At 37.5% G+C, this 12,564-nt stretch overlaps 1 protein-coding gene across 2 annotated transcripts in view; it reads right to left on the bottom strand.

Moving 5' to 3' along the window:
• Positions 1-12,564, bottom strand: part of ASAP2 (ArfGAP with SH3 domain, ankyrin repeat and PH domain 2) — a 98,820-nt gene that overhangs the window by 61,080 nt on the left and 25,176 nt on the right. For both annotated transcript variants that reach the window (XM_059829828.1, XM_059829820.1), the window contains exons 3-4: positions 9,652-9,797; positions 122-196 (exon numbers count right to left, since the gene is read on the bottom strand). In XM_059829828.1, the coding sequence (XP_059685811.1) occupies positions 122-196; positions 9,652-9,797 (221 nt within the window). The remainder of the gene's footprint in view (positions 1-121; positions 197-9,651; positions 9,798-12,564) is intronic.

The following is a 12,564-nucleotide window of genomic DNA, read 5'->3' as shown; positions in this document are numbered from 1 at the left end:
TTATTAAGCTAATATGTTACCTTAGTATCCCATGACTTCCATTAAATAAGATTAATACACTAGCCAAATGTATTTATTGTGCCAAAAATAATTTTAGATATAAATAAGAACATAAACATACCCCTTTTACTCCTTTCAGATCTCCCTTCAGCAAACTGTCCAATGGAAAAGTGATTATGTTGTTCATATTCTGAATCTGTAACAAGAACATTACATCAAAACATTTAATATATTTTAATGTAGAACATACACTGTCTCAATTCACACATTCAAGAAAGTTTCACAAGGAAATCTTATATATTATTTTCCTAACCCTGCTTTATGAATATGTTTATCAGTACAGCCACTAATCCAAGATGGAGGCAACATGAATTAATTAAAATTACTCTGGAAACACTATAATCCAAGCCAGCAGGAAACCTGCAGAAGTACTGCTGATGACAAATACCTCATCCAACAGTGACTGCAAAGTAAGACCACTCGTTTTTACATTGCCCGATTTCACTGTTTAAATTATATGAAAACAATCATACAATTTTTCAGCACCTACATATTTTAAGTTCGTAGGTATATTTTAAATTAATCTTGTTGACCTATTCCATAAAACGTACCTGCTATTCTCACAATGCATGGCATCTTACTCTGACAGAAGTTATAAGGATAAAGAATGCTGGCTTCTAAAAAAGCCACTATTCAAATATTTCCTATGTATGTTTAAGAAGTAATACATCTGCCGTATTTATCTCATACGAACTTTGAAATAAGGACTTTATGAGGTCTTGAGTATGCAAGTAATGCAAGAGTAAACAGGTAATTAAAGAAGAAAAAAAAAATTTCAAATGAAGACAACAGTAAAATAATCATGGTTTTAGATAAGTATTCGTATGATAATACTTTGATAAGGAAAAAGAATGAAGAAAGAAAGACAGTAAGTAGCATACACCAGGAAAAGAAAGACTTCATGTCCAATCCTTTATGAGTCAAGGAAAACGTTCAAGGTATGGGCCATGATGTCTAGGCACAGAGTTTTAACTGTAACAATTCAAATGGATTGCACTGAAGAGTAAAAACCAGAGTATTTTAGACCCACACAATGGAAAAAAACCAGAATAACTTTTGCAGCAGTTTGGTGAAGGTTGCCTTTGGATGTGTTTCTTTTTTTGATGTTATTGTTAGCTGTTCTTTTAAAATGTGATTTTTTTCAAGAAGCACTGAAATGCATATATGAAGATGGATTTCAAATGTTCAAAGTACAGAAAGAACTTCTGCATCACGTAGCAACAAATGCTTCCGTTTCTTGAGGAACAATGTCAGGAACATCAAAGACCCTTTTAGTGTAACCTATCCAAAGAAGAAAGGACACTAACAGGAACTTCAAGAAAAAAATATTTCCAATTCTGATGCTTCAACCTCCCAAGAATGGAAAAACACAAAACATTATCACCCTATAGTTACCTGGTGGCCTCTCTAGAACAGACTCAGGGGTCCCATCCCCAGTGGTACTCAACAACTGCTATTAAAACAAACAAAGCCCCCAAACCCCCTACCTTCCTCTTCAGAGATACTACCTTACTGTATTTGCTTGACATTTCAGCCAGCAATCAAAGAGAAAGTGAACATACATCAGTTCTAACCAGATTGCCTCTGCATGGGAAGTCTGAAGAAATATGGAAAATCTGGTCTTTTAAACTCTTACCACAAATCGCATTTCCCCTCCTCCACCCTACTTTTCTTCCTCTCCAAAAAGCTGCAGGACTCAACCACAGCCCTTTAGAATTAATAAGCTAAATTTCAACTCTCTGTGTTTTTTTAAAAAAATAATTCCTATAAAAATTGAATGGGCAACATCTACACATGCTTAGCAGTGCTGGAAACCATCCACCTCGTAAGTTCTCAGCAGTACTACAACATCTGCTTATCAACATAACCATGCTCAAAGTTAATAAAATTATATGTTGTAGATATAAGAGATAAGTGAAAAGGTTTAAATCACACAAAACTTAAGTAAAAACATAAAAACGTCTCGAAGACAGATGGAACACGTACACCTATGGACACGCACATCCAGAACGGCTATCCAGGTGGAGCAGAAGAGGTCTCATCTAAGATACCATCCTATGCAAAGTTTTCTACTTTCTTATTCCATTTTATTAGTATGATGCAGCCAAATGTCTAACATAAAGATCAATACTTTCATAACCTCCATTTAATTATTCTTCAAATACAGATAAATAGGCACAAAGCAAGAACAAAGCATTTCTCAACAACAGACTCAAGACAACTGTTTTTTCCTTAAGTCAGAAAAGAAAAAATGTCAGACCCTGAATTATTATCCCAGACATATTCATGTAAATATCAATCAGCCTCCAAAACAGTTCCGGATGTCTTCTAGAATTTCAAGTCATGGGGCCTGAAATTTACAGCAACTTTTAAAAAACGTAATAGGAGGAAAAAACCCAACTTTTTTTAAAAAGTTTGGAGAATGTTTGTCTATTCAAATTAATTCCTTCTGTGTGCTATCACCTGTGTATTACTATCAGTCTACTGTATTCCCTATGCTCCTGTTTCATTTGCAACAAAGGTAAACATACATAATGGATGAACTTGTCATTATTAACCTAGTTCGATGAATCATACTTGCTCATATTTATAAATCAGCAAGCAATATACAGAAGAAAGATCTTACATGTTTTTCCCCTCTTTCTTGTGAAGCTTAAGCTGAGCTATCTAAAAATATAGATCCATTTCTGGCATGCAGAAAAGCATTAATATGCTTCAGCTCCTACTCTGTGCGTATACAGGCAGCTAAAATGTATACAACTGCCTCTACATTATGACTCTCTTATGTTTTAAAATATTCTTTAAAAAGAAATATGCACAAAGGTGCAGGAAAGCTTCACAGAAATTAAAGTCATCCTGTGTCAGAGGAACACTAGCGAGTTCCATGTGTTTTTAAAAACAAGAAAGAAAAAAACAAAACAGTTGACCTGGTTTCCACTTCCAACGCTGCTGCTTTGGCAGACTCGCAGTTTTCCTCTGACAGCTTCTAACAAGGTAAGATGACACAGACAGGGTAATAAATTAAAACTTCCTAAGTTGGAGAAGGCTCAGAGGAGGAGAAGAAGAAATGGCAGGAAGGAGAATGTAAAAATAAACAAACATGTAGCTGCCAGAAGCGATTGTAGAGGCAACAGGCAAGCCAACGTTTGCGAAGGGGAAAGAAGATTTTCAAGTATTTTAAGAGCCTATGGCTAACCACTGAAGCTCTTCATTTGCCAGCCCTCCTGATTACTTTAATGAGTCTTTTCCAGAACAGCTTTGGATACTGGTGCCTGCAGTACTTCAATAGGTTTTATTTTCTAAATCCAAGCCAAAACAACAAAAAAAAGGCCTTTTCACTACTTCAGAAGTTAAGTACTTCGCTTAACACGCAGATAAACAGAGTGGACCTGAAAACATTTTCAATTTAAACTAAAATTCAGGCAGTTGAACAGTGTATTATATAACTCTATTGCCATTACTAAATTCTAGATGCAGTCCATGTACTTAGCTGTGGGCTTCTCAACCACCAATGAACTCAGGTGTCCGCAAGTGATAGTAGTACTGCCTGCTGACAAATCACTGTTTAAGGTATTTTCACTTTTTTTATGTCAAGTACTATTGGATTTAATACTTTCCAAGAGTTTTCCCAGTGATGTCAGCTTTAGTAGGACAAGACCAATCAACACAGCAGGAAGCAAGTGGAAATCAGAACATCCACTATAGATGAGACGCAGTTTGTTTGTCTGAACTTTAAGCTTTTAGCATCTAACCCCAAGACTTCAGAAAATCACGTAACAAAGACTTGTAGCACAAACTTTGATTTTTGCACCATGCCTCCGTCTCGCACACAAGGAAACAACACTGCCTTTCTGCTGTCATCACCCTCTGCCCCACCTGCAGCGCAGCGGCGTGTCCCATAGCACAAACCGTGTCCCACCAGGCAGGTGGCAGAGGTGGGACATCACCCAGCACCCATCTATGCCGTACAAAAGGTGACTTCAGCAAAGCAGGAGCTGAACACGACTAAGTGCCCATGTGGACCTGCTGGCTCAGCTGCCTAGAAAAATGCCTTCACACAAGGTATCAAGTGTTGCCACCATGTACTACTTGGAAACAACCCCTGTACCACCACCAATACACAAACTACAGGCTGGGAACTTCTCTATTAGGAAGCTCAAACACAAAATGACAGGAAATACATTTTTAAAGGTATTCGTAAAAGCACAAAGTGAAGAATTTTGAAAGCAAAGGAAGAAAGAGACTTGAGGTTATTCCAGCCCATCTTCCCTGCCAGTGGAGGAGAATTCCCAATTGCACATTTTCTAACCTAGGTTAAAACACCTAAGTGGTAAACTTCTATTGCTTTCTCTAGGACACCTCATCTAATATTTTTACAGTGAGATTCCATTTATATGCAATTTATTATTTTTCTCTTCCACAATCACAGTTATCTGTGAGGCAAACCATACATTTCCAATTCTTCTAAGCTTTCTTCATAAATCAACCTATTCAAGCCCTGATCATTTTTTGTTCCTGTCCTCTGAATTTGTGCCAGTTGGATCAGTGTCTTTTTGGCAAAGAAATAAAGATAAGGTTCCATGTGGAGCTGAACCCATGCCACTAAGGAGGAATTATTACATCTTGGTTTATATCTTTACAAGCATAAATCAAAACAGTAGTCTTATTTTTTTCCTCTCACCATTAAGCCAATCTTTCCTCAAGTGTACCAGTGAAAAACAGAAACAACACAACTTAATTCATTAAGCTGCACACATAATACTCCAACCTCAAATATGGATATCTGTAGGTTTTTTAATGCACTTAACTAAGATGAGTCCTTCTAAACAAAATATACTTGTGAAGGTTCAGGCACCAAACATTTTTTTTAAAACCTTAGTCTGAACTATAACCCTGGAAAGAAAATTCTAGGCATAAATTTCTTCAGTTCATTATATAATGCAGAAAAGAGATTTCCTTCAGTTTTCTTATTTGTTACCTTTTACATTTAAGCAAATCTCCTGTCTTACATTTAAAAAATGAAGTAAAAAATATGGTCAGAAAATATTATCACTGTTCTTCCATTTATCCTGGCTAAAAATCCAAGGATTATTAAAAGAAAAACTTCTCACATGGAATGTCTTCCTCTGTATTGGGTTTGCATGGCAAAGTTTTGGTAGGGGGGGGCCTACAGGGGTGGCTTCTGTACCCATGCTGAAGCAGTTCATGAAGAACTGTAGCCTGTAGGAAGGACCCACATTGGAGAAGTTCGTGGAGAACTGTCTCCCATGGGAGGGACCCCACGCTGAAGCAGGGGAAGAGTGCGAGGAGGAAGGAGCGGCAGAAATAGTGTGTGATGAACTGACCGCAACCCCCATTCCCTGGCCCCCTGTGCTGCTCGGGGGGAGGAGGTAGAGAAAAAAAAAGGGGATTGAAGTTGAGCCCAGGAAGAAGGGAGGGGTGGGGGGAAGGTGTTTTTAAGATTTGCTTTTATTTCTCATTATCCTACTCTGATTTTGATCGGTAATAAATTAAACTGATTTCCCCAGGTCAAGTCTGTTTTGCCTGTGATGGTAATGGTGAGTGATCTCTCCCTGTCTTCATCTCAACCTATGAGCCTTTCATTCTATTTTTCTCTCCCCTGTTCAGCTGAGGAAGGGGAGTGATAGAGCGGCTTTGGTGGTCACCTGGCGTCCAGCCAGGGTCAACCCACCACATCCTCCCAGCTACCTTCCACAGACTGGAAATATCAGATTCCAGTCCTCTCGATTCAGCATGTTTCATTAACTTTAAATTTAAATAAATGAAAAAGAAAGGACAAGAGTATGTAGAAGAACAATAAATACAGAAAATGGAATTTGTTAAATAGCTACTTCATCTTCACAGATTAAATCCCTTTTCAAGGAGTGCTGACAAAGATGACAGGCAACTACAGATTTTATTTCTTCTTGGTGTAGCAATCTAAAAATAGGATTTAAAAGAAAAAATATTTAAAGTGCAAACATGTTGCAATGAGCCTTTCCTTGTCCTAACATTTTTCATATTAAGATTCACACCTTTATCACTTGGCACTAAATTTATTAGGAAGACAGAGTAATTAACACTATAAGAAGTGCCATACAGACCTAATCTACCTGGGAATTGTGGGTGCTACCATTCCATCAGGAATTAGCACCAAGGTTACCATCAAGAAGCAATACCGTACATGCCACAAAAGGTATCATGTTACCTCTGAAAATGTCTCTAGTATTTTGTGATAGTTCGCTACCAAAAAAGACATACTGATTGCTTAATCTTCTTAAAAATATTTCTAATCCAGAAGAAATTGAAGAAAAATTTGTAGCTTGATATTGGAGCTATGGCAAGAGAAAAAAAAAAGCACAGTAATAAACTGGTCCAAAAGATGTGTTAGATAGGCTAAAGTGAGTAGTTACAAGGACCTGATATACAGTAAATGTCAATTTATTTCTTATCTTAAAGATGTGTTTTAGAAGTCACTTCAAATGTGAAGAACCAAAGTTCTTCAAAGCTTTTTTTGAGTTTTATGCACTATTTGAAAGTGCACACATAAAAGAAGTGTAGCAAAACACATATAAAAAACCCAAGACCTGAACTTTCATTTAAATAGTTTACAGTTGAATAATTGGATTCCAAGAAAAAACTTCAGCTGTTAATGAAATATTTTAAAACACTGATGCCTTGATAAGTCCATGAAAACAGCAAAGTCTTTTGGGAAACCTTTAAAAATATTAGAGAAAACAAGAACCTAAAAACCCCTGTTAAAGTAAAACAACTTTATAAAAGCTCTCCTTTACCCTACCAAGGACAAGTTTAAGGAAAATCTTTTTGCAGAAGCACTTTAGAGCTACAGCTCTAAATGCCACCCAGGCCAAGAGATGACAGAACACATCAGCTTCTAGAAACAAAAGCAAAATATATGACAAAGCAAAACTTGACAGTAGCCCTAAAGCTTTGCCAGTGTTAACAGCTTTGGCATCTGTTCCAGTCTGAACATGTCCTCTCACTTCCTTGCACATTCCCCACTCATTTCAGCTAAAATCTGTGGAAATTCAGCACCCTATGAAACTGCAGGGATAGGTCTATTTAAAGAGTATCTTTCAGAATGTTTTTTTAACAGCAGCAGGTTGTATGGTCCTGGCTACATTTCTGATGAAACTATTTGCAACCAAAATATGTTGGGTGCTACAAGGAAACACCAGAGGAGAGGGATGTTTTTACTGCCAACACACTTCAAGCATTCGGAGTTAGACACTTCACCACACTGTGAGAATGCTCGGGGCTTGTTTCACATAGGGCTATGACTGTAAAAAAAAAGCACCCCAAATTATTTCCAACTACTGTACAGGACTTTTTGCACTAGTCGATACCCTTGTAACCTCTTAGAAAATGAGACCTCCATCAGTGAACTTACGAACAGATTTTCAAAGTGACCAGTTACCAACAATTTATTCTAGTGTTATTAACTTCTAATAGGCAAAGTTACATAAAACTATAATTTTGTCTTATAGTTCTTTCATAGTTCTGGAATTCTTGCTTATAAATACAGTGTTTTCAAGCAATAATGAAGTTTACAACTTTTTTCCTCTTTCTGGAGGAAACTATTTTCCTAGAGAGACACCAAATTCAAAGACCATTAGGTACCTCTATTTCTTCAGTTTTCCTTTGCTAGTCAGGAGAAAACAAAAAACTTCAAACCTCAACAACAGGAAGCGTATCAGGAAAGAGCAGAACCTTAGAGACCTGTCCTTCACCAGACAGTACTAAAGAAGAGAGAAGGTGCCTATGCTATTGCAATGTATTACATTCATACCCATGCAAAATTATTTGCTTCGAAAATAGAGAAAATCAGAATCACAAACTGAGAAAAACTGAAGACTTAACTACTATCTCATGACATTTCCTTTTCTTATACAAACTGAAGCAAAAATACATAGTTGCTAGAGACAAAGCAGTACACAGCAAAAAGATTTAGAAATATTCCTTGGAGAAGACACACAAAATGCTTACATGGGTAAGAAAAGGTAACAGAAACATGCATCCCACTTCCTATAGGTATTTATTTTGTTTTTATTTTCCTTTCCAGTTTGTGGAAGAAAAGTTATTCTTGTCAGAAACATTTAGCAAAGATAGTCATTAGTGTTTTTAAGAGAACAAATAGCTAAGATTTTTGGTAAAATGGCAACATTTTTTAGCTTTTAAAAGTCTTCTTGAAATATAATACATTAAAAGGTTTTTCTGGGGAGGGGGTGCAGCTTTTAGTAGATTGCTTTTTAAAACCACCTAAACATCACATTTCCCAGATCCATTTGCCTAATGAAGTCACCATATTGCAATTAATATATGATAGAGAGGGGTTTTTTTTAGTCAACAGAACGTATCAATTAGAAGACCCATTCTATTTCCCCTTCCATATGAGCAGCCTACCTCTATATGGTTGGTAGTTTTCCTGTACTCAGGAAAACTGACTGACTCACCCTCAATAAGGATGTCTATTCTGATACGTAATCTCAGATAATATTTGTACATCCAGAGATAATTCAAATCAATATGACCAATATGAAATATATTTCACTGTTGATAAATACATTTGGGGCTAGATTCTCTCTCATCGATATCACGATCAGGTAAAAAGAGAGGACAGCATCAGGGAGTGAATGGGACTGCCCTAAATCCCATCAGCTGGAAACATTCCCCAAAGAACCGATTATGACCAGCTGGCTGCAAACTACAGACATTTGGTCTAGACTCACAAAAAAAAAGCATTTGACATGTCTCCATCCCATTGATTTCAGCAGGCACAGACTTTTAAATGCTTGTAGGAATCTGGGTCATCTCCCCTTGCTAGCCCCTGGCTTAAGAGTTCTGTAGTTTCAAGTAAATTTGGGACTTATTCAGACATGGGAAAGCTCTAGCTAGTAGGATGTAGTCAGAATCCGCTCTTTTTGTGCCCACTGATCAATGTGAAATTGAGGCTGAAAATTCTCCATTCATAATTAAAACTCCTGTTCTTCCATTTGGCTCCATCCCATTTGGCTCACTGAAGACTGCTTTTAAGCCTTACTGGCTTCAGTTGCAGGATTGGTCCCCAGTGGACACTATTGTCATTATAGCATTATGTTTGATTTTGTTTTCCTGACTGGCTTCCCCCAAGAAGCAAGAGACTCTCTCTTCTAGGGACACTATAATCTCCCTTTATAAATACAAATGGGAAGTGTGAAAAAGTAAAGTAAAAGCAACATGAACCAGAGTAAACCAAGTTGGTTTTTTTTGGTTTCACAATTTTAAGGCAAATTGATATATGTGTTTTATAGTATAAGTACTGTGGGAAGCTTTTAGCCATGAGAATTGTTGGAAGAGGGTTTTTTGTTGGGTTTGGTTGGTTGCTGTGGTGGTTTGGGTTTTTTTGTTGTTTTTTTGAGTTTTGGAAGGGGAAAGGGTAGGGCATGAGACATTTTCCTAAGCCGAGACCTTTTAAGAACAGTGGTTGCTAAAACACAAGTTGTCTTCAACATGAAGAACTGTTATAATTCAGAAATACAGCCTTTGTAATGGCGTTAAAATTTCAACATGTTTTTCTTAAGTAATTCTTACCAAATTTTTGAACAGTGCAGTTAATTCCTTTGTAAACACAGAAAATTTTAAAAACGCTGTTCCCAAATCTGGGTCATCCCTGCAAACACAGTTGCCTCCGAATTTCTCCAGTGCTTGTGTATACTGTTCTTCATTTTCCACGTGAGCTTCAAAAAGAGCAAAACATGAAAATATCATCAGTAGATAAAAGGTTATTGAAATTACAATTGAGATTTTTTATTAAAAAAAACCCCCACTTTTCAGAAGATTTCTTGCTAAAAATGTTTACTTGATACAATAAACATTTATTATTTATATTTTAATGCTGATATGCCAGACATATGACGTATCTCACTAATTCTGGTTTACGTGTATCTATCCACACGCTGTAAAAAGGACAATGTGTCATCAAGACTAGACAATCATCTGACAGGTATCCACTCTAGAAAGACCCACAATATTTCTGCACTGTACTGGAGACTGCATAACAATTATCAACTCCTATAATGAACTTTTAGAGTCTTTTATTAATGCTCTCTAATTTTAACTGTCTGCTGTTATGTTTAACTGTGTGCTGAACAAAGAAACAGAGGAGATCAAGTGTGTTGTCAGAGTCCTGGATCTCTACAAAAGAAGGCAATAGATCAAATAAGACTCTCGGGTCATCTTAGGAAATGGGACTACAAACTACATTACAGATGAGGACAAAACCCATATCTATGTTAGCTCTCTGATTCAGAGCAGCAGCGGGGATCTGAAGCAAATCCTAGCAGTCTGCATTTACCACAGGCCACTTCAGTTCTCAAAGCAGTTTTGGTTCATGACAACTAGGTTCCTTTCTGAGACAACAAAACCAGAAGCTCTGCCCCAAAAGTGGTCCAGTGCTTAACGGAGACAGCAGGTTCTGAATCACTGTGTGGGCTGCACCAGCGCAAGTCATCCAGCACACACCTAACACTTCTGTCCTTCAGGAAGCTTTGAGCTGCATGTGTTAGGGGGTTATTCAGCCCAGGGAATGAGATGAAATCCAGGCCTAAAGGAAATTCCCCTGACTCAAATATAAAGGAAATCTGAGGGGCCTAAGTCTTAACTACTTCAACCTACTGATTCACTCCTATGACACCAGATTACTTGCTTGTGTAGACAGGCATAGAAAGTCCCTGTCAATTTGATCTGCGGAATAAAACAGAAAGTCTTTCTGAACCCAAGCTTAGTGACCATGTCAAGCTTGGGCACATGGACAAAGCACATCAAGTTGGCACCTGACAAAGTTAATGTTGCTATTTCTTATTCTAGCTGTGGTGAATTTCTAACTCTTCAAAGGAAGTCAGGAAAAATCCCCACACTCTAGATAACAAATTATGCATTAATAAGAACAAAGACTCTTTCTTGGTCATTACATGAGACCAGCGTAAACCCTGAAGATTATTTAGAGAGGATTAATCTGTTCAAACAAGCAATGATCCAGTTTCATTTCAAGCCCATTTGTATATATCAATACATTTAATATCCAAAGGATTCTTGATGCAATGTCCTTTCTCCAAATTCCTATGAATTAGTTATACAACCTGTTCAATAAACCTAGCGCACTCCAACTTAAAAACAAGACTGTCTGTTCACATTCCTACTTGGACAGCCATTCAATAACTTTATTTCTCAAGTAGCTACAATTTTTTTTTAATTTCCAATATATGAAACTAAAACCCTGTGGAGCAGCGGTATAATGTTGTGTAATTAAAGACCATCTTAATGCGCATGCAGAATTCAAGTTACACAAATGGCATTAATTCTACAAATTTCTACCTTAAGTGCTTGCATTGGCAGCCTGTAGAAGACAGTATTTAAATTGAATGGCTATATGCAAACTAAGCCCTAGCACTGAACTGTACTTGTTTTTCCTCAGCACTTACCAAACTTCTTGCTACGTCAGCTGTAGGACGAAGTAGGGATGTTCAACTAATACTAATGTGTGACATACACACACCTGAACAAGCTTTGAACGAACTGGCACAGACAGCAAAAAACAGGACGGGGCAGGTCGCAGCTCCTCTAGTTCACACAGCTACCCAGTAAGGTGAATCATTTCCATATTGTTTTCTACATTCTTACTGCTTCATGCATCCAGCTTAGCGTATTTGAACCCAAGTGAGGGTGGAGGTCAGAGCACAATTCATACAGCAAAAAGAGAAGGCTGCCACTGCATGGAAGCAAGGTGAAAAGGCTGCTACCATTAATTATTGTAGTTAGATTGTGCAATCAGCAGCTGAACCATGCTGACTTTTTACGTTAGGAAACAAGAGCTTTCTATTCCATACAGCATCCCCCAGAGTTTTCTATTCCCCAGCATCCTAGGGACTGTTCTTCTGGATCTATGGATCAGATTAAACAAAGCCAACAAACCAGCAGCTCACCAGCAGTTCTGAGACATTCCCCAGAATGCTGATGGTAGTTATGGCAGCAATACTACTAGCTGAGCTGGTACTCCACAAATGCTTCTGAAGAACACGAAATTATATTTTTTCATTGAACCGTCCAAAATACTCTCCCTGCTCTATGGTTTCTCCCTGATGGATTTCAAAAGTTTCTCTACAAACAAAAGGGTTGGAATCTACCAAAAAAAGAAATCTGAGCCAGGTTTGTTTGAGGGCTTAGAGGCTTTTTTTAAAGTAAGAAACTGAATTATGTACAAATTGGAGTCACCATCTAATCCTCCACAACAGTTTCTAAATTCACACAGTAAAAAAGAAAGCCAAAACATGTACACTTAATACTCAGGGAACCTGTATTAAAAATCCAGTAACTGTATGAGTACAGGGCCACAGTTTTTGTTTCATCAAAAGAAACCCCAAGGGCTGGCAAGTGGCTGGGTTAGTGATATTTCTGCTGGTAGAAGAGAAATGCCTCCAAACCTTTATTGTCAAGATTGGGCAACAT

Source organism: Gavia stellata, chromosome 2 (genome assembly GCF_030936135.1).
Source record: "Gavia stellata isolate bGavSte3 chromosome 2, bGavSte3.hap2, whole genome shotgun sequence".
NCBI classification, from domain to species: domain Eukaryota; kingdom Metazoa; phylum Chordata; class Aves; order Gaviiformes; family Gaviidae; genus Gavia; species Gavia stellata.
This window is presented reverse-complemented; position numbering and strand designations above follow the sequence as displayed.